General features: G+C 39.2%; 1 protein-coding gene across 4 annotated transcripts in view; it reads left to right on the top strand.

The window, feature by feature from the left end:
• CSNK1A1 (casein kinase 1 alpha 1) overlaps positions 1-22,634 on the top strand; it is a 33,297-nt gene that overhangs the window by 8,505 nt on the left and 2,158 nt on the right. The window contains exons 3-10 of one of the 4 annotated variants that reach the window (XM_054389323.1): positions 4,692-4,818; positions 6,550-6,648; positions 9,051-9,134; positions 12,413-12,552; positions 15,377-15,455; positions 16,440-16,514; positions 17,746-17,852; positions 18,720-18,832. In XM_054389323.1, the coding sequence (XP_054245298.1) occupies positions 4,692-4,818; positions 6,550-6,648; positions 9,051-9,134; positions 12,413-12,552; positions 15,377-15,455; positions 16,440-16,514; positions 17,746-17,852; positions 18,720-18,832 (824 nt within the window). Of the gene's footprint in view, positions 1-4,691; positions 4,819-6,549; positions 6,649-9,050; positions 9,135-12,412; positions 12,553-15,376; positions 15,456-16,439; positions 16,515-17,745; positions 17,853-18,719; positions 18,874-22,634 lie in introns of those variants that run through there. The other 3 variants (XM_054389320.1, XM_054389321.1, XM_054389324.1) reach the window with 3 other exon arrangements.

The raw sequence follows: 22,634 nt of genomic DNA, 5'->3' as shown, positions 1-22,634 counted from the left end.
TGCTATTATGCTAATGGTGACAATGCCTTTACTGTCTTCGTGATTTCAGAATGCATGGAATTTGGGACTTCTGTATCAGTGATTAACAGTTCTCCAGTTACCCAGTAATTTAGTTTATCTTAATCTGAACTCAGGATTTTTTATGTGAATTTTCAAAATCCTTTTATTCATGTGTCTAGCTTGCACAGCTTTGATAATCACTCTGGTTTTGTTACCTTGTTGTTGTAATTAAAAGTGTCAATGTAATGGATAAAACTACTGGTTTTCTGCTAAAATTGTCTAAGAGGTACAGTACTCTGAAATGGCCTATGATTTTGTGGCTTGTGTCTGAATTTTGTTAGCTTGTAGCCCACCTCTTTGCTAGTTAACCTAACTCAATTTGACCCTTTTATAGGCAGATACACCAGGTCTGAAGAGAATATTATAATAACAAAATAAAATGTTTCTTGAGTAAAAAAAAAAAAAAAACAAACCAATAAAATAAATGAAAAAGGCAAACAAAAAATCAACCAACAAAACAAAAACCACACACATACACAAATAACAAGCAGCAAATCAAGCTATCAAACATTTTCTCAAATTTATTTTGTCATTGACATTGATTATGAAATACATGGTGGCTGAAATTGACATCATGCCATTTTTGAAAGATGCAGCTCTGAACACAGGGGCTTGGTTAGACATGACTGCAGTGTTTTCTGCTAAGTGCCATATGTGCATCAGTTCTTCACTGGCTTCTCTCAAAGGTTAGTCAAGGGAATTTCAAAGAACACCCCACATGAGTTCAAGCAAACATGCACAATCATGTGATCTGGCATGGAACCACTGTGTCATGTGATTTTGTTGTTCACCATAGACCTACAAATACTGACATCCAAGTGCTAGAAAAATGAACTGTGTGCCTGTACTGGGACAATGTAGCAGGCTGCTAAACATGATTTGGAAAGTTGGTTGGTGAGTTGATCTTTCACATTAGATGAGTCACTGAAGTCACTGTGTTTAACCATGCTTTGATGGAGAACTTCATAAATGATATTTTCTATATTCTAACTGATCTGCAGTAATGTGATCTGTAGCTTTAAACAGATGAGGCAAGGCAGAGTGACGAAGCATTTTCATGTATGTGTGAGCTTGGGCAAGCCTCACAGCTCAAATGAGGACTAGGGTCAATGGGACAGAAACCACTTAGGGAATGAATTAGTTTTCCTAGTCTAATAATTCAGCTTTATGTCTGGAAATAACAGACTGTATGTAACTATACAGAGTCCTGAAGTGAACCATCAAATAGTTAAATCTTTGCTCCACTTTCCACTCCTCTCCCAAATTCTTCCTATTTAAAATGTCTTGCTGCTGTTGTCCCCTTGACTTTAGTATTGGAGAGAGGGCTCCCAAGTGTGCTTAAAACTGGGAAAAGTCCATGGAGCTGACAGACATGTAGCTTATTTGTATTTTGAGGTCCTAGTGTCAGATACAATAGTTGCCCAAGGCTTTGTATGGGTCATTGCTCCATAATAGTAGTTCAAGTTCTGTTGCTGATGCAGCATTAGAACTTTTGATGATCTGTTTGAGACATTTGTACTCTTTTTGGCTTTTCTTTTCCCCCCAGAATTGTGCTCAGTTTCTTGCCATATTGTTTCACACTTTAGCCCAATACTGTTAAGACTTAGATGCCAAAATGCATACATATATGCCATCTTATGTTGATGATGTGAAGATGGGAGTAAGGAGTACTTGCCCATGCTCTTATTTATCATAATATCCAAGGTTTTATAAGAGCCAAGACTTCTAACATTTTTACACAGAGCTGCCAATAGTAGCAGCTACTAGACTTTGAATGGACATGATGCAGCCTTACTTCTTAATCTCATTTTCCCTGGAAGTCTTCCAAGGGAAATGAAAACTTACTTGGATTGTTAGCAAAGTAAATAAAGCACAAAGTACTCCAGTACCTTAGCAGAAGTTTCAGTTGCCAGTACTGAAATGAAATGATGCAGCAGTCATCTGTGAGGTGTTACAGGCAGGTAGATAAAGAGGAAAATTAAATGTTAAAAGGTCCCTTCTTTGTCTTGCAGAGTTGATTCTGCTTTCCACCAGTACAAAATGATCAGGAGATTAAAATTTCCTTGTACGTATGTAGAAATAGGCCACATGGAGGTTGTGCAATCAACCTGAAGTACTGCACTTACTAAGCAGAGAGAGAGGAGCCAAATGCTTTTTTAAATGTGGCTCCCGGGGTAGGCTTCTTTTAATCAGCTTCACTTTTTCTGTAGTGCTGTAACTAAATTTCCTTAGCTCTGCTGAAGATTGATCTTTGATCCCTTCCTTTACAATGCGTTCTCTTGGGCACTGAACCATTACTGTACCGAACAAGCACACTCAACATCTCAATTGGACTTCTGTTTCTTGAAGAAAATCATATTTTGTCTAGGCCTTGATTTACTCCTTAGAATGCTTCAATTCAGCTCATTCTTTAGACTTTCACGCAGCAAACCTAAATTTCGTGTGACAGAATAACTAGTCAGGTAATTTGGTTCAGTTTTCATTACTCTGGATGACCATAATGTTTCATTTTCAACTGTGACCTCTGGAGTTGTTTATAGAACCCTGTCAAACCTAGTCAGCAGTTTGCATGGGTGACTTTGATAGGAACCAATGAGTAGCTTTACAGGCATAGTCAGTAATTCTTGAACTGAGGCTGGTTTGTTGTTGATTAAGAACTTTCTCAACATCTCATTTTGACTCTTCATCTCTGCATTGCATTTTTTAAACATTCTTCTTGCTTGCTCTTGAGGTTGGAACTAGCTTCTGATCACTCCTTAAAAGGGCCTAGCTAGGCAGGTCTTTTTAAAATGCCTACGTTTCATGGCTTGGTGCCAGGTTGCAGTGTGAGTATTAACCTTTACATAAAGGACAGACTTTATCAAATAATACGATCAGCATGCTTTCCTAGTTGAGTCACTTGTAGGTTTTGGGTTTGTTTTTTGTTGTGGTGGTTTTTTTGTTTGTTTTTGTTTGGGTTTTTTTTGTTGGTTTGTTTTTTGGAGGGGTTTTCTTGTACAGTATATATTGAATTAATTTTTTGAAGGCAAAGACTGATAAATAGTACTTACAGTACTGGTATGAACATAAACATTGAAATGTCAATAGTTTTCTTCCATTTCAATGACTGCTTTCAACATTTGTGTTTTCTGCATCCTCTCTTGATCTAGGGCATGAATAAAGGTCCTAGACTGACCTGTAAAACAATGGATATGATCCACAGCTTGTGTAACTGTTGTGAAATTTATAACAGTGCATTACGAAGTGCAAGTACAATTTCTACTGTAATGCAGACAGTGGGACAGCACAGGCCAGTAGTTCCTGAAACAAATCCAAATATAGAATCTTTTCTCTGCAATTTTGTAAACATTTTACTTTACTACTCTGGCTAAGCTTGGAATCCTCTGAGTACCAAGGAATTTATCGGTTTTATCAGTGGTAATGATTGTCTAGACAACTAGGCATTAGCCTCCTGGATTCATTGCCTAAAGTGGAAATAAAATGTCTATACAAATCTTAAAGCCCCCACTACTTACACTGTTTGAGCTTCATACTCTTATGAGGTATATCCTTGTTGTATCTTGTCTGTACCACTGTTCTTGGAAACTTCAAGATTCCTCTGGGAGAGAGCTGGTCAGTGCCTTATCCGGAGGCTGCAGGTACTAGGCCCTTGTCATAAGGACTGGGTGTCTAGCAAAGGCAAAATGCAGTCTTCTGATCCATAAGGTGTTGAATCTTTAGTGATATACTGGTACTCAGCACAGGTCCATGAGGTTTTTCACACACAGCTCTTACTTAACCGTAGATATCTGGAATGTGCAGAAGGACAGTAGAGAATATTCAGGTTCTGTCTTTCAGTGCCCTTTTGAAGTATATAAATTCAGGGCTGAGATTTGCAGAAGTGAAGAGGGTGACTCCATCTTGGTGAAATACTGTGAAATGCTAGACAAGGATTAAAAGGAAAATATGCGGGGGGTGGGGTGTGCTTCTGCTTGTTCCTCCCAGTATTGGTAACATTTAGTTTTTTGCCCCAAATCAGTATCTCTGACACTTAGGGCTGAATATCACTGTTAGGCTGCAGTAACATTTTGCCACATTTGTATTTTTGCTTTTATGAGACTTATGGGTTTTTCCTTTTATGATGTTAAAAACCTGATAGAAGAGCCTTAATCTTCCACTTGGTAGGACACAGAACTTGACTGGCATTTGTTGAATTTGGATGACTAAATGAATGAAGAAATAGCATATGAGTTAGCTTCATGAACTGCTTTGCTCTCTTGCAGAGAAGTTCTATCTGAAAACAAAGCCTAAAGCATGTAAAGATGTTTCTGTGAAACTAAATACAGGAAAGTGGTGGGAGTGGAAGGTTTCCTGCATGTAGACTTTGTACACAGAATGCAGTATGTGGACATGAATTGGCTTCTGCTTTTATTGTATTTTGATTGTCCCTCTTGAGGGACTTGCTGACTTGTGTATTATGTTTTGTCCCTGGACTTTGTTTTCAGGAAAAATAAGATACGGCTAGCCTTGTTTCTAAGTTAGTTTTCAACATGAAAAGTAATCTGCAATGTGCCCTTGCAGCTAAGAGGTCTAATAGTATTCTGGGCAGCATTAGGATTCCTGCTAACACTGGGTAATTTTCTTTGTTGCAGGTGGTATGGCCAAGAAAAGGATTACAATGTTCTAGTTATGGATCTTCTTGGGCCCAGCCTTGAAGACCTATTCAACTTCTGTTCTCGCAGGTTTACGATGAAAACAGTACTTATGTTAGCAGACCAGGTATGTACAAATCTTATCTGAGGGAGTTGAAACCTCTGAAATACTGTGGTGTAGTGTGGTTAAATCATGTGTTTTGGTGTTGTGTACAACTATGTGAACACTTGACCTGCATAGGAATGGAGTGATGATGGCTTCTCTGTGCTGTGGCATAGAAAATGAACATAGACCTGTAGTGAAACACAGCACAAGTACCAACTCCTTGATGCTGCAAATCTAACCAGTGCACCTTTAATGTATTGAAAATGTGGCTGGATTCGCACCCAAGATCAGCTGTCGGGGTGGCATTAGAACATCTGAAGCACTGTCCAGTTATGGTGGTCCTGATATAATGGAAACCCATTGCACATTGTCCAGCTGTGGTGATGGGTGAGCCACATGTAAGTCTGTGGGTCTGTTCTTAGTGAATGTCGCTGTTCTTACAGCCTCCTGTAACTTCTAGTACCAGACCATGACCTAAAAATTACAGTTTTGTTGGTTGCAGTGCTTAAACAGTTCTTAACCGTGTTAGTGGAGATGCCACTCTACCTCAGATTTAATCAAAGCCTCTAAAACTGAGGCACGCTAAGTCTTTTTCTAGCAATTCATGAGCAAGTCATGAGTGCAGCAGTTGAAATGATCAGCTGTGGTTTTTTTCCTTGTGGTTTAATAGATGGCTCGGGTTGTGCTGTCTTTAGCTACTTGAAAGGGTTTCTCAAGTTGAATTTTTCAATGGTAGCTTAAATTTCATCTAATATTATGTAATTGATGTTAGTACCAAGTTGTCACTTAGCCAGATGCTTGTAGAATCCCAGGCTCTTGGCCAAGGAAGCACTCGGCATTTGTATGGAGACAAGGTCAGCAGTCCCTATTCTCGGCTGCCTTAAGTGAGTGGTATGCTTGCTTTAGAGAGCCATTTGCCAGCTCAGTTAGCTAGAGCCTGGATGTTACAGCATCTCCAGGGAATATGCATGGGTTTTGTGCAGTGTTCCTTTGGATTATAAATGCTGATTAGTTGCCATCCGGGAAAACATAGAAGGGGATGTATGATATCAGTGCACAGAACTGCCTTTTAGGGCATTGTCCAGTAGGACAGCTGTCAAGGATATGATGTTGTAAAAATTCAACTTGCTAAAGAGTGTGTGAAAAGTGTTCTAGTATCTGGAAAGCTGTACCACAGAAATGTCTGCTGTGATCTCACATACAGGAAATTGCATGACTGTATGATAGTACAGATGTGCCAGAGTTTCTCTGTGTCTTCGCTGATGACTGTTACTCCTGGATCATGGTAGCCTAGATACAACAGTGCAGGCCACAATCAAGTTGGAACATGCTCTGTGAAAGCTATTACTTGGAAAAGGGATACTTTATGATGAATGCCCAGATAAATAGTAACTGCTGTGGGGGGAGGGAAATGAGCTTTAAAACTGTCTTGTGGTAGGTACAGAAAACGTTAGTTTGACGTAAGAAAAACTACTCTTTAGTGGGACGTTATAGTTAGAACATGAACATTTATGCCTAGGAAATAGTTTCAGGTATTTAATTTGCCGTTTCCTGACCAGGATTATGGACTTTTAACATAAAGATATATTTGAACAGCATAAAATAACCTCTTGGTTTTCATTAAGAATCTTAAGTTGCAGAGGAAAGCAATACTAAAAATTCATGCTTTTTTATTGAAAATTTAGGTGAATTGTATTACTCTGAAATTTTAACTGTTTTGTTGTGGCTGGTTTTTTGTTTTTGTTTTTACAGATGATCAGTAGAATTGAATATGTGCACACAAAGAATTTTATACACAGAGACATTAAACCAGATAACTTCCTAATGGGTATTGGGCGTCACTGTAATAAGGTTAGTCTAAAGCTCTTTGTTTAAAAGATCCAAAGGGAATGGCTGTGGTACTTGATTCATGCTGCAAAACCTTTTTAAAAGCTCATTGCTAAACCTGATGTTTTTGATGCTAAACCATGGTTCTTTGGTGTGAGAACTTGGATTCTCAGTGTCTGCTTCTAAATGCAGTGGCATGCACAGGTGGGTCTCTGAACCTGTGAGATGCACTGGGTTGCAAAATGATCTCTAGACTTGCAACAAGGTAAACTAACCTTAGATAATACTTGGCTCCTTTTCTCAATACTGGAGTTTCATTATTGAGATGACTGTTGTAATAGCATTTTTTCTCTCAATGATGAGGTCAAATCTTATCTGGTTTTGGGGATGGTTTCCCAGGATGAAAAGAATTTGTGCCACCGTGGGAGCTCCTGACCTACCAGTCATCAGGGCATTAAATCTTTCAGTGATAGACTGGTAAAGACCAGCTCTTCAGCCATCAGAATTGTGGATACAACTGATAGCCAACACATAGATCAGTTGCCTTTATAAATAAATGAAATTATGCAGATAATATTGATTGAAAACTGCTGAGTTGCAGAGTGCCTCCATATGTTATACAACAAACTGCTCTCTATTGTTGGGGGGGAAGCAGGGCAGGGGTGGACAGATTGTCGCACTTGTTTGGATGGGTAAACCCAGTTGGAAGTGCATGTTTCCTGTTGAAAACCTTATAGAGACAACTTTTTATTTTTAGTTCTCATAAGTGAAATATACTTAATCCTGCAATTTGTGTGTCGAGCTCGGGCAGACAGGCAGCATTGGCAGTGCATTAAGCATGCTACTTAATAGAAATTAACTACAGGACAAATGTATGTGATCAAGGTGTTTATTGGAAGCAAGATTCCCACTCATCTTCTCTATATGCTATCCAAGAATGCCTCATCTCTTTAGGCACTACTAGTGTTTAAAATGTTTACCTTTGTTTGCCTGTATGAATGCCAACTTCAGGGCCATGAATGTAAGAAGGGGAAAGCTTGATTAACATGAGATAACAGCTCTTGTCTGAAGAGGTGCAGTGCACTGAATGTTTAGGTCCAACCATTGTTGGGAAAGTTTGTAAGTCCAGCTGAAAGGCAGTCTTTATGTAATCTTGTTGCTGTTAAACTTTGCTTGTTCCCAAGTTTCATACTTTCACTCTGTAGAACTCTATTTTTTCCCCTGCTGTGTCGAGCAATTAGGCTCCTTATTTTTCTGGCATGACTTAGAGTATAACTTGAAAACGTCAAATTTTTTTTTTCCTAGTTTTAGTTTCTGGTTTCCAATTGTTCTTTTTGGGCCATTTTTCTATACTTTGCACAGTCATGCGAGGTTGGCATTGCTGCACTCTGTTTCATCTTGATGTGGATTAATGGCCTAGAAATTGCTGCTGTGCTTACTTTAGTGAAGGAACACATTAGATTTGCATCAGCTGAAATGAAAGCCAAAATTGCCTGTAAACCATTATGTTTTTTTTCCCATTAGTAAACTAGTTAGGGAGCCACCCAATGATATGGTGGTAAACACTGTCTGTGGGCATGGGCTTCATTACTGTTGCAAGGTTTTAGGGATTAGGGAGTTACTTCTTGACAGAAGTGCAAATTGGAAGGTTTACATGAACAAAATGAAGGGGTTGTTTCAGTTTGGGACCAAGTGCTGTGTCTAGGGAACAGTTGCCACTGTGCAGTACTTTGTTTCTTTTCCTAAGTGTAGTTTGGGTTTTTTTAGAGATGGCTATGCAGAGTTGAAAGAAGATCAACCATAAAGACTAGAACAGCATGGTAATCTTGTTCCAGTAGCTTCCTGTCAGTTATGTTTTTCTTAAAAAATTAATTGATTTTTTTCAAATTTTAATTCGGTGATTGGGAGAAATTTTGCTCCCACCTTAAAAGATAAATTTTCATCTCTGCTAGAAATAAGCCCTGCATGCTTATGAAAGTAAACTTTAAGGTGACTAAATGCCTTCTACCTCTTCCTTACTGAAGATTTACTTTTTCTAAATGTCTTTTGGGGCAAGGGCAGTTTGTGGAACCAAAGGATGCTTTTGTAAGCAAAACTTCAATTTCCTTTTTTAATAGAGCCAAATGTCACCATTGCTATCCCTGGTCAAGGCAGTGCCATTTTGGAGCGGCTCACAGTTGAAATTTATCTTGTTACATCTTTCAAATTTTCTCCTTGGAAAAAAAAGTAATTAAAAAAATTTAAAAAAAAAGGAAAAAAAAGAACATACATAGTTTTTTTGAAAACTACAGTGCTTGGTGGAAGAAGGATGGCATTTGGCTACCCTGTTCTTTCTCGAACGCCTCGGTGTTGCCTGTCTGCGCCAGCCGTTGTTGCAATGTAAGCAATACTGTTTGATGCACTGCCACCCTCTATTGTTTGTTCAGTGTTTAGAATCTCCAGTGGGGAAGAGGAAAAGAAGCATGACTGTTAGTACTTCTCAGGACCCATCTTTCTCAGGATTAAACCAGGTCTGAACTGTCTCCTATTCCAACCTCAACCCCAAATTCATGTGCTTTATTTTTGTTTTGGTTTTGTTGTTGTTTCTTTTCTTTTTTTTTTTTTTTTCCTGGAGAATGTAGACCTTGCAAAAGCACCTCTTATGTTGGCATTATTCAGACATACTTGGCAAACATGTAACATTACTAAGATGTTTCCCTGTGGCGCTTGTTTAAATTGTGGAATTACTTCTAAACTTGATATTAAAAAGGGCTAAATGTACATGCTTGAGTTCAGATGCAGAAAGAGATTTTAGTTTTGTCCTGTAAAACTGTGTCAAAGGATAGACAAGCCACCCTGCATAGGGCTCTCTGCTTGCCTTTCTGTAGGGTTCTTGCAGTTTCTTTGAATACATGTGGAGAAGTTCTTACTACTGCTTCAACCAGACTCCTTGCCTTGCAGTTTTCCTTCAAAATCTTTCTAAATGTGTAATGAGGACACTCATACTTTCATCCATTGCAATTACAAAATGAAATTTTGTAATCAACAAGCTGTGTCTTGGAGAAGCATGAGCTTGTCTTGTAGTGTTACATGTAGTACTCCTGACTCTTGAAGAGAAGATGAATTGGAGAGAAATGAAAACATATGCCAGTTCTTAGCAGGAAATTGCTGAATATGAATCATAGCTCAGCATCCTGGCCATAGAATCTGTCCGTAGCTTTCCACAGTGATAGTCTTCACGTATTAAATCCCAGGCAGCTAGCTGCTGTATGCAAGCTGACAAGCTTCTGTTGTCTGCTTCTGAAACTTTCTTATCACTTGAGGCAGAGACTTTGATCTACTTCTATAGTTGCTCTTGGCAAAAATTTTGCCCTACTTCTCCAGTTTCCTGCTGATCGTGCAACAAACAGAATTGAGGTGGTATGAGGTTATCTGTGGGAATACATCTGTGTTCCTGCTGGCTGGCATTGGTACGTTCTGTCCTCATCCAAATCAGGTTGTATCTTCCAATTTAACTCTTTGCAAGATGGACTTAATCCTTTGCATTCCACCCATCTAGAGTGGGAAATACAGATTGAGTGTAAACTAAGGAACCAAGTAAACTTCCCTAGAGAAATCAGTTCTGTAAAATATTATCCACTTACTTGTCTAGTGAAAATATGTCTGTGCTGCAGAATTGATTCCTTTTTTGGGTTTTTAGGAGTTCTACCCATACCTCCTGAGAAAATGCAGAATCACCTCATTCAGGTCTAATATCCAGAAATCCTAGCAGTGGTGGAAGAGGCAGTGCATCATTTACTTTTCAAAGACAGTAGTCTTACCAAGTCTTCCAAATAGGAAGCTGTTTGTTAGAAGCACTCTTCTGTGTTACCTATTTTGATTCATGAGCTGTGACTTTGTCCCTTTGTGCCATTAACAGCAAGATCCTCAGGATTACAGAAAGCACATAAAGACTTTGAGTCATTTGAAGTGTTTGTAACTAAATGTGCAGTGAAAATATCCCGACTGATGTATATAGTGGTTGGTTCTCCCTTCTCAAGGCATAGTACTTTGCTTAAACTAATGGGTAAAGGCCCTGCAAAAGTAGCAGTTGGAAACTATACATCAGAGGTTGTCATCAGATTGGATCAGATCGCAAAACAAGGGATTGCATTGGAGCTCAGGCTTTGCTTCTAGGAAAGTTGCATTTGCAGTATATTAATCACACAGAAGCTTTTATACTGTCTGCTTTAGGAGTTTAGTATCAAAATCGTTAATTTCCTGGTAGCTGGGGAACATGTCCATGCTCTAAGTGAATTACTACCTCTAGTGGTAGCTGTGGTGTGTGCAACAAAGACCAGACCCCCATTTTAATAAACTAATGAATGCATTTGGTTTTAAAACTTGGGTTTATATTATCTTGCTCAAAGCATTCTGGCTTTTCAGAGTGACTTTTGCTAGAACACCAAATGTAGAACTGCTGTGCTTGTGTATAAATCACAGCCAGACTTCAACTCAAGCTGTTCTACTCAGACATCTAGTTTAAGAGGGTTTTTCTGTGGTTTTTTTTGTTTTCCTTTCTAGACTACTATAGTTAGAAAACCTTCTTTAACTAGCATTCTAAAACACACCTACCATGCAATTCAGAAACTTTCAGTAGCTTTGATACTTCCACCTTGAGTGTCACAGCACTTCCAGCATGTCAGAACAATCCTTCCTTTCAGTCTTGGATGTAGGTATATCTGCATATTAATCTCCAGTACTTGTTTACATCTGAAGCTGCATCCTCTGTTCTGGAATCACCTTTAAGATGATGCCGAATAGATTTCAACTGAGAGCTTATCAAACCTTGTGTCTTCTTTCCATCATCTCCTTCCCCCACCCAAGTTACTTTTACAAAACTCATTAATCTGCAGGAGTTGTACTTTCTGATCCTGTAGCATTAATTCAGCATTGGAATCAGGAGCTCAGCCTGATGGTTTGTAACTTGAAGACTGGTTGCTAGAATTTGGAATGTTCCCTATGGTCTTCTGTCTCAGTTTTCTTGCCTAGTCCTGAAATCTTGTCACAAGAAGGTACAGTCAGTCTTTAACCTTTGTAGATAGGCTGACTGTTAGCATGCTAATTAGCACACACTCATTTGTTGCTTAGTATCAAATCATCAGGCAAACTCATTTATTAGAAACCTGAATTGGAATCTGTGTACTAGGCTCTAGCTTCCTGCCTGTATTAATATCATCAGCAAGTGTGTCATGCTGCTGTGATAGTGTTCTGGTGGTCCTAAATTGAGCGTATGATTGAAAGCAGGATGTCTTGTTTGCTGTGTGAAGGTTTTGGCCTTATGCTCTGCGGAGTGGCCAGTGTTACTTTGAGACCTAGAGAACAAAACAGGATGTGCACCATTTGCATTACGCTGCTGAGCTGCCATTAACGATCTGTGTGTGTAAGGTGCTGCAGTGTGAGTGGGGTTTTTTGGAGGGTGCTTTCCCACATACTAGTTTTCTTCTTAAATTGTGTGCTGTAGTTATCAAGCTAATGTGATACAGACTACAACAGTAACATAAAATAATCATAGCACTAAGTTACAGATGCTGAGTAGCACAATCTAATCTATTCCACTGGATTGAGAAGGGGCTTGAACTAATTCACTGAGTTTTTTGAACTGGCTAGTCAAAGCTAGTTGTGACTCTGCACTGTTACTTTGCTTTCTCTTAACTGTAGGCTGTTATATTTGTGTGGATGTTTTACAATGTAGCTAATGCCTAGTGAAAGAAGTTGGTGATTTCCTTGCACTGTATAGGAATATAATCTATTTTCATTTTTCTTTAAGTTATTCCTTATTGACTTTGGTTTGGCCAAAAAGTACCGGGACAACAGGACAAGGCAACACATACCATACAGAGAAGACAAAAATCTCACTGGCACAGCTCGATATGCCAGTATCAATGCACATCTTGGCATTGAGCAGAGGTGAGTTCAAGGAGACTACTGCTGTGCTTTTTAAGGCTGCCAGATGATCTTATTTGTAAGCTTCTGATGTGCCTGAACTAACTTTATGTGAATAAGTGTATGTACCCCTTTGCAAGTGCTTTTCTTTTTCACTGCCTATGCAGGCTCCTAATTTGCTTCTTGAAGAGAGTCTCAGTCTTGCAGGCATGAGGTAGATGTTCTCCATGCTGTTTGGCTTTTTTAAAGGATAAGCTATACATTGATTGTGAATCTGTCAGATCATTCACAAATAAAATGGAACACTTTCCTGGTTGTGTTGATACCTATTGATGCCACAGCTGACTAGCTTGAAATACCATTCTGTAGCCAGGAAGGATATTCTGAAGCTGGTGTGTGTCCTGCTCTCTCTACTTCAAGTTAGCAAACCTTATCCTTTTGCCTGCAAGCAAGACTGAAGAATCTTATACTTCATTCATACTGGGTTTCTGGTATACACAGCCATAGTTGTGACCATGTGTATGTGTTTGGATGTATTTATATGTCTGAGCTTTGTTTAATCAACAAACTTTCATTAAGGTTCCTTAAGTGTAGTTTGTCTATTATTATTTAAGCCTACTTGACCTATGGGTCAAGAAAGGTAAATAACGGGTCTCATTTCTGAAATAAGTGTGTTTCATAGAACTCAAGCTGTTCTGGTAAGGAAACAGATGTGCTAGCACCTTGCAGTGAAGTTGGGGAACCGCAAAGAATGATTGCTGTTTAATCTAGTTCTTGTACCATCTCTGCTGGTATTGGGGATTCTAATATAGCTAGAAATGTGCCCTAGTGCATGCTAAAAGCTATTAAACATCTAGATCAAGACAACAATGAGGCAAACAGTTCGGGAATCAAGAGAAACCAGTCTTGAAATTTATGGCAGAATATTTCAGCTGTTGGTGCTGTATTTCAACTTAGGAACATACTTTCCTCTTCAATGACAGCTATTCTTGATCCTTGAGAGGACAGCAATCTTTTCCTTGGTTGTAGGAATGGGGAGAGTTGTCCTGTGTTTCCAAATCCTGAAAATCACTTTTATCAGTATGTGCTCAAATGTAATATATCCATTACAGATTTACAGAAATAAATGCTTCCTGCTACAAAGTTGTGAAATTAAGCATTCAGACAATGAACTGGATGGGGGATGGAAACTATTCATGCTTTTATTGCCTCTGAATTTACCACTGCCTTCTCAGAAAATGTAATTTCATGTCATGGTTCCATACTGGTTTGCTGAATCCTGTTGATTAAAATCTGCAATTCTAATAGACTTAGCAAGTTTTTCAGGCTGGAGTTTGTGGTCTTTGTGTCGTTTTTCATCCCTCTGTCTTTGTCTGCGGTTTCATGTTCCAGCGGAGATCAACTCAGAGCTAGCTGCTGTCAAGAGGAATGAACCGATCTTTTCTTCCCTGACTCCTGGGTGCAGCTAGTGCTTTTTTGGCCTTGTGGTGAAATAGTTTAGGGAGCCAAGCTGATTTTCTTCTGGGATAACTCCCTGAGCTGGTTCCCCAAGGGCCAGAGAACTGTAACACCAGTTGAGGGGGTGACGGGCAAGCATTCTGGTGAATATTAGTAGTTTTATGTTGGGTTGGCTATAACATAAAGTGTCATCTACTATGTCTTTCGTATCAAGAATTGAAGGTAGATCTGTTCAGGTTCTTACAGATTGTTCTCACTTAAAGGGAGCTGGTATACCCTCACCCACAGGTATAATCCTGTTTACAATACCACTGTTAGGCTTTTGCTCCCTGCTAGGGTAGCGGGTGCATAATCTTCTCTTTGACCATTTAAAAGCTTTTGCCTAGATGGCAAAGCAACAGCAATACCTGTCAGGCTCTGCATACAGGAGCTGGGAGGAGAAGATTAAGTTATTTTTGTTTCTCATATTAAATAGATGTCAGCTGCAGAGGGGCAGTCAGAGGTAAAATCTGATTCTACCACAGCTGGGAAGAGGTAACTTTGCCAAGAGGGAAAAAAATTGTGGAGTATTTTTTCCACTTCAGTGAACTGCACTAGCTTTAGTGGTTGAGAAAGCTGAGTAGCAAAGTATTGTGCTGTTCAGTGTGGCTGCAGTGTAAATCTGGAGCATATGCAGTACATACGAGAGTTTCTGAGAAAATTCTCAGTGAAGTCTACGGATGGGTAACTTTGGAGTTCTTTAGCAGCCTTGAAACAGGCTTCTTGTAGGAAGAAAGTGGGGGCACCTCTTGGCTTGGTGCATACACTTTTTTATGTATTGCTTGTCTTCTAAAAATCATGGAGACAGTTGAGGGTTTTTTGACAGAAGTGAAGAAAAGTTACAACCTTGTGGGGCTAGGTGTTCAGTATTGGTCCCAGACTGAGACAAGGCTAAAGAAGAAGTCTTTTTAATGAGGTTAAGATTGATGTCATGTATCTCTCATATAATATACTTCGTAGTTCTTGCAGGTAAAACTTTAGTTTCTATCCAAGCTACTTAAATAAATGGGAAGACATATAATGTTTCATTTTCTATTGTCCAAAGTTTTTGTTTCCCAAATTACTCTAATGTAACTGCAGCTGGTAACTTCCCAAACACAATGCCTGCTGAAATTCCTTGTCTGAAAACTAAATAGGATCTCCTTCCTGTTTTTGAAGACTTGTTATCTGCCTGCCTGTGGAACCCTGAACACCTAGATGTCTTATCTGTATTAGAAATAGACCTTCCTTTGCACCAAAACTTAGGGTTTATTCCTTAATTTTTGTTTTAATTTTGGAATGTTTGCACTATTTGGAATCAAGTATGAAATGCCAGAATTTATAATTCAGTGTGTGCTTTTTCTTTCTGCAGTCGTCGGGATGACATGGAGTCTCTAGGTTATGTATTGATGTACTTTAACAGGACCAGTCTCCCTTGGCAAGGATTAAAGGTAAGTTATGTTGCTTTTTCCCCCCACCTTTTTTTTTCTTTTTTTCCCATGTTTGGGTATTGCCCTTCCTGCTAGTCTGGATATGCAGTTGTATAGAATGTTTAGCTTAGTTCTACGAAGCTGCTTTTCCTGAGGCATGATATTTATAGAAGGTAGAAGACAAATGATTATTTTTTTCCTCTGCTTCTTGAGCAGCAGGCAAAATATGTATTGTCTGATTGTCTTAAATTTATGGTAAACAATATCTTGCATCAACTTTGTAAATTATTGGGGAAGTAAAAAAAATCACATTGTTGGTGGCTTTTTGAATATAGAGAGTGTGGAAATAATCTCTCACCTATGAGGTTCATCTTCAGTGGTACCTTCAGTTTGTGGCACAACAGAACAATCATTAGCTGCAACAGAGTTTTTCCAAGTCTTTTCATGTATGGTAGCCAAGTACTAGCATGGAAATATTTCTTATTTCTTTAGATAGACTTCAATGGTTTGTTTTCATGTTTTAATTGTTCTTCCTTCATGTGAGAGTTGTGTAACTCAAATGGTGTTGCAGCTGCAAGTTTTCTAAAAAGACAGGCAGCTTGTGAAACACTAGAACTCTTCAGCTGCAAATGAATGTAATGGCTGCTTACTGAAACATGCAGGCAGCCCTTGAATAGGGCACTGAGTGGGAATTAATAGAACTTTGGCAAATGTAAATGCAAGTCTGGTCTGTTTAATGGACAAAAGCAGCAGCTAGAACTACACGAGCTGTGCCATGTGATGGAAGCATTAGACTGCGACAAATGGTATTAAACTGTGTCCAAATCTTAATACCAGATTGACCTTCATTCTCTTTGCAATAAGTGTGTGGGACTTGGAGATTTCACATAAAATACTTATGGTTGACCAAAGGATTTTTGTCTTTTTTTTTTTTTTCTTCACTACTGTCCTTGTTAATTTGGTGTTGTGCAATATCTCTTATGTTGTGACCTACATGTTCCACAGGCTGCAACAAAGAAGCAAAAGTATGAAAAAATCAGTGAAAAGAAAATGTCCACTCCTGTTGAGGTTTTGTGTAAGGTAAGAGTTTCCAAATGATGTCATACTGTGAAATGGAAGTTCTGTTCTTGGGAGTTGTTTTTTAAACTGGAGCCAATATATTAGGTAGCCTCACACGCATTTGCTGCTGAATAATGTTTCCCTGGAAGTCACGGGTGCCTTGTGCTTGGCCACCCAGCAAGACTGAATGTAACAGGGCAGGCATTTGCTGTTGTTGCTTGGCATAATTCATGCCACCATCATTGCAGTTCTTGGTGACTGTTGGCTGTGCAAGCTCTCCAGCTGTCTTTGGTTAGGCTTGTTCATTCCTTCAACTTCTACTGTGGAAGTTCTACATGTGGCCTTTTGGACAAATAAAACCCAGGTAGAGCTGTATAGCTTGCCCATATATGCTTGTTTCTGCCTCTTCAAGATTGTTCATACTGTCTTCTGTATCTGAAAGAGGCTGTAGTAGAGCAGGGTGTCAACTGATCTTTAAAGCCATGTTGCAGAATTACTTTTTTCCAACACTGTCCTTCAGGTCTTAAGATTTCTCTTGAACTGTGACAGCCATATGCTTATTAACAAAGGTTCTTGAGAATGCATGGTATGTTTTTGCACATTGAACAGCAGCACCAAGGACTACGCTTTCTAGTCATGAATATTTATATGTCCTGACAGTCTGACAGCATCTTCCATACTCTTGGATTATTAAATCCTATTTTCTTCTTTTTTTTTTTGTAGTACAGCAGTATGCTGTATGCTATTAACTACATGTAGGCTTTAATATAGCAATAAATACGCAAAGTAGGGAATCTTTGAAAAACATTTTCATGTTTTAAATCTTCACATTTAAGAGTGGTAACTAAATTTTTTTCTAGTATGCTCAGATTATCAAGGAAACATGAGTTGGATCTTTAAAGAGACAATTACAACTCGTTTCAGAGACCTGGTTAATAAGAACTAGGTTTAATTAGGATGAATGAAGTGTTTTAAATGTATGCTGAAGGTTTTGATAGCAGAGAACTTGTGACTGCAAAACATGCATCAAGTAACAATTCTGGAGAAGGAATGTGTACCTGGTAACTTGCTGATGAAATCCACTTTCTGAAACACAGAATAAACGAATAACTAGAGGCAAAGTGGAACTTTTACACTTCAGAACCTTCAACCAGTTTTTCTCTGCCATTATAGTCAGAAATAGAACTTTTTGCTTTCTTACAGGATTGTTAGAAGCATTTTGCTGAAAGGCATGTTTAACATTGATTTACAGGGATTCCCTGCAGAATTTGCCATGTACCTGAACTACTGTCGTGGCCTGCGCTTTGAAGAGGCACCAGATTACATGTATCTGAGGCAATTATTCCGTATTCTTTTCAGGTCAGTCTCAAAGTGGAAAAGTACAGAAACTTGTCAGTGCTTTACTGGTTGGCAGCTGCTGAGGGAGACTTGCACTGCAGAAAGTTGCTCCATATATGTGTGATGTAGGCAGTTCTACGGCTTCTTTTATTTCAAAATTTGAAAAGCTCTTTTAAAGACCTGAAAAATACTGTTCAGTGTTAAACGTGAAGGAAAAGATTCCCTTGTCTTTACATTGAATGGTCTGGACACTAATGCTAGAGGATTGAGCCCATGCTTCCAAGTTCTTTTGCCAGAAATTAACCCCTTGGTAGGAGTGTTTAAAGCTTTTTATGTTTGGAGGTTGGTGGTGAGACTAGCAGTGATGCCCAGGAGAGGGATTTCAGTGGAAGGGAGTAGTGCTGTTTCATTGAGCTTGTCAGAGAAACCAGGACATAAACTCAACTTTGTGGAGTGAACAGCATCTTGAAAAGAAGAGCTGGTACTGATCTCTCGAGAGTCCCTTCAGGTTTCTGGAATTCAAAGCAGTTTTTATTTGATGATGTACAATACTGCAGTCTTTCCTTGAAACTATACTAAAAAAAAAAAACAAAAACAAAATGCTGAGAACCTTAGTGCAGGCAGTGGGTAAGCTGGGCTGTGAGCAAATGCTGCTTCTAAAGATGCAGATTTTTGCATAAACAATGAAGAAAATGCTGCCTTATAGTATTTGGGCTTGCTTCAAGAATCCCTTTAAGTTGGTAATACTTAGCACGTAGAAACCATTCATAATCTCCAAAGCAGCTTACAAAAAGAGCTAACCTCTAGTTCTGGGGTGTCAGCAGAGGATTGGTATTGGCAGTAAGGAAATTATGATGTGTCACAGTAAAGTATTTCGCTCTTTTCTAGGACCTTGAACCACCAATATGACTACACATTCGACTGGACAATGTTAAAGCAGAAAGCAGCACAGCAGGCAGCCTCTTCCAGTGGGCAGGGGCAGCAGGCCCAAACCCCCACAGGCAAGCAAACTGACAAATCCAAGAGTAACATGAAAGGTTAGTAGCCAAGAACCAAGTGACGTTACAGGAAAAAAAAAATTACACTAATTTGGACAATGTCAGCAATTTAAGTGTTAGATCAAGGAGGTGGTTTAAAAAATATATTTGGCTGTTAATTTGAAAAGCAAAACCAAAAGACGTCCTTGGAGAATTTGACTACTAACTTTATACCAAAATGTCCTTGTTCTTCATATCATTTCTTCTGGGGATATTGGGTCATTTTAACCACTGCATCTTTTGCTCCTGCATTAACCACTTTCCAAAAACCAGAAACTGACTTGGTGTTGGGAATGTGACATTTTTTTATTTATTTTTATCTCTATATATACATATATATATTTATATATATATAAATATATACTACAATCCAAAATCCTAGACCTAACACTTCTTAAGGGGGAATTCTCATTAACTAGGCAAGGATCTAGAGACTTTGGGTTCTGCTCTGTCCCAGCTGTGTGAAACACAGTGCTGTGGGTTTGCTTCTGTTCTGTATGCTTCAACCATTGGGAACAGAAAATTGTGAATCATCTGGCTTCCTCCAGTGGGATTACACTGAGGCATTTGGTCCAGAATTAAAAGAAAGGACCACTGAGCTCAAAACTTCTTGCCTGAATGAAGAAGTAACCTCAAACTGCTGTGGACTGCCAAGTCACAATTTTCTGAAGTATCTGGATGTTCTGGGGTGGGGCTTCAGGTTCTTCACTATTTTTACTATTTCTAGGTTATGGTTTAAAAGGGAAATGTTGTGAAATGTTCAGGATGTAATTGTGTAAAACTGCAAAAGAAGTTCTTGAAAGCCACTTTAATTTGGTTGTTTTTTTTTTTTACACATTCTAGAAGATTTTTACTTTTTGGGGGGATGTAAATCTGACGATGTCATGAAGCTGCTGCAGCCAGTGACTGTTACAAGCAGGTCTTGTAATGAAACGTTCCTTAAGATGGGCCATGGATAAAATTGAAGCTGATGAGGCTGTATGAATAAGAGTAGAGAAGCTGAGTTTGCTATACACTGAGGCATTGCTAGTACTTGCTACTTTTCAGTACATTCTTGTCTTGACATATCATTTTTATATGTATAAACCAAAATGTTAAGTTACCATGGCAGACCAGGAAGTCAATGTAATGCAGAGATGTTTTAAATAAACTAATCAAAACATTGTTTTTTGTATATTGTGGCAACATTGAAGCATTACCAGGTGGCTTTAGTCAAAATAGCTATTCAAAAATACAGTGCTTCATCCGGAAAAATGAAGTAGTGAGATACCTGCTAGTCTTGCTAGTTTCCTAAAAAAAAAAAATCCATAGAGTACCATTAATGGCAGATTCTTTGAGGCATAGAGTCCAACTTGTTTTGCTGGACCCAACAGGTGTTGCAACACTGAAAGCTGCAAACCAGTTGCTTCAGCTGAAACACCAGTACGTAGCAGAGTTTGTGATTAAGCACCCAGGCTTAGATTGCTTCCTGAAACACAGGACCCACTACTGAACCCAGCCCAGTGCTAGGGGGTGGAGAGATTGGCTGTTAGAGCAGGAGGAAATCTAAGCAAACACACAGTTTTCTTCACAGCATCTTGTACCGAAAGCAAAGTTCTTGAAGGAGGTGATCTGTACTGCCCAGAAGATCGATTTGTATGCACTTGAAATACTGTTCTGCTGGTGAAGTATTCTAAGGTTTAATGTGCTACTCTTGTGACTCAGGCGGTCTCTGACCAAGTGCTATACCATAAGTACAGAAAAGGTCATTCTAATGATTATCTGCCTCCACTTTATAGTCATGATTCAGTGACAGAGTGCAACTGACAAATACGAGTAGCAGGGAAGCTGGCTTACGCTTGCACCTTACAGATCATTTCTGTATCTTGGTGGAGATTCCTCATTGTACTGTCCTTTGGTACTAAGGCCCATTACTATAGCTATGGAGAAGCTGCTTCTGGCAGAACTTTGTTGGCTCTTTCATGGAATAACAGCCTTCTGGGGGAACTATTTCTTCCTCTTCCCTCCTCATCATGAAGAAAAGTTCTTGACCTTTGGATTGATCACACTGTTATGTCAGCAAACCTTTAAAGTAGTGCTTGTCAAACATCAGAGGACTTCCTCAGCTTCCTAAAATAGCTCTTCATCAAAGTGAAGACTCTAGGTTTCTAAAATCCTCCATACACCTTTTTGTGGGGAATATTGCCTGTTAATACATTTTCCTGAAACCAGCTAATTTCAAGCAGGAGGCTGTAGAGTTCATGTGTTGCTGTCACATTGAAGGTTCATGAAATACCCGGTTATTTTTTCCAGAGCTAAGTTAAATTCCCAAGCAGTGCTGTAGCAAAGCCTATGTTGAAGTGGCTTAAAAGGCTTAATCAAATTATACCCCTTTGGTAACCATGTCCAGTTTAACAAGAGTACTGGAAATAGCAATTTACAGGTGCGTTTGATTGGTTAAAATCTTAGTGTACTGTATGAATCGGTGAGGAGGGTGAGGAAATAGTGTCCAGAGACAGGCTGCTTGGACAGTATGCTCATTTTATAGATATTTCACATTAAGCTATCTCACTGAGTCCTATAGATTATTCAGGCTGAATATTTTCTTTGGTTCCAGGGTAGCCTGTTCTGTCAGTGGTCTTTCTTTATATTTTTTTCCTGTCTTTCTCTGGAACCCCATGCAGTGTATTTTGTAACTGCAAGATCAGATGGGTTTTGAACTTGAGAGAGGTGAATTGTTTCAACAGAGCTTCTCTGCTGACTCTGGGAAGCTTAGCTCTCGATCTTGACAGTGCAGCAGTTGTTCAGGTGTACTTACTAATGCTTACAGTCAGCTTCCTGCAGTCATAAAACTGACTCAAGCAGTCAATCTCTAGGGTAAAGTCTATGGTTCTGTTTGAGAGAGGTGTTTTGAATTCACTTCAAAGTAGGGTTCTGTAAGCCTGTAAGAGGTCCCACTAGCATTCACTGGTCACCTGTGATCATGGCAGTGTTTCTTAGACTATTAGTTCGCTACTTGAGATGTAGCTAGTTGACAACTAAATGCTTTTCACTGCTTGCTTCTGCAGCTACTTACTAGAGGAAAAAGTTTGAACACTTCTCAAGTAGAGAAGCTTCTTTGGAGTGTGACAGTACAGTTACTCTTCCCTTGTTGATCACATCTGCAGTATGGTAATAATAAAGCAATCCGAGTATCCCTCATGTAGCATAGAGATTGTATCAAAGTTTTGGGTAACGTCCTGCAGGGACAAGGAGTGATGAATGTGCAGATTTGAGCTGGCCCTGTGTGTAATGAAGATCTTTTAGAGAGATGTCACCATAAACTCTTCATGTTTTTCATACTGGCAGTCCTGTATGCTGAGTGACTGTTTCAAATCTCACTGACAACTGTGGTTGGGAACACTCCTGTGTAGTCTTACACGGACACAGTAGGGATGTTGTGGGTTGAATCCCGTTCCCTGTTGCTGTCTGTAGAACTGGGCGTTCTCTTGCCCCATAATACCTTGGATTTGAGGTATCCTCACAGATAACAGCCTATCATTTGTTAGCATGTCCTTTGTCCTCAGGTTCAGGATCCCCTTTTGATTTGAAACATCCGGGCTTCTAAAGCAATGAGCTGATCTATTTCTTTCCACGCTGGGAGCACACTCCTCTGTTGTTGACTCAGTTTTGGCTGCTTGGATGGAGAAGGTGGCTCAAATGATGAGTCAGTGTTCGCTGCTGAACACTTAAGTGGAAAAACAGCATAACCTCTGGTTGGATGCATCAAGTAACCTTTATGGACAAC

Source organism: Indicator indicator, chromosome 18 (assembly GCF_027791375.1).
Source record: "Indicator indicator isolate 239-I01 chromosome 18, UM_Iind_1.1, whole genome shotgun sequence".
In the NCBI taxonomy this organism is placed as follows: Eukaryota; Metazoa; Chordata; class Aves; order Piciformes; family Indicatoridae; genus Indicator; species Indicator indicator.
The sequence above is the reverse complement of the archived record's forward strand: the minus strand, read 5'-3'. Positions and strand labels throughout refer to the sequence as shown.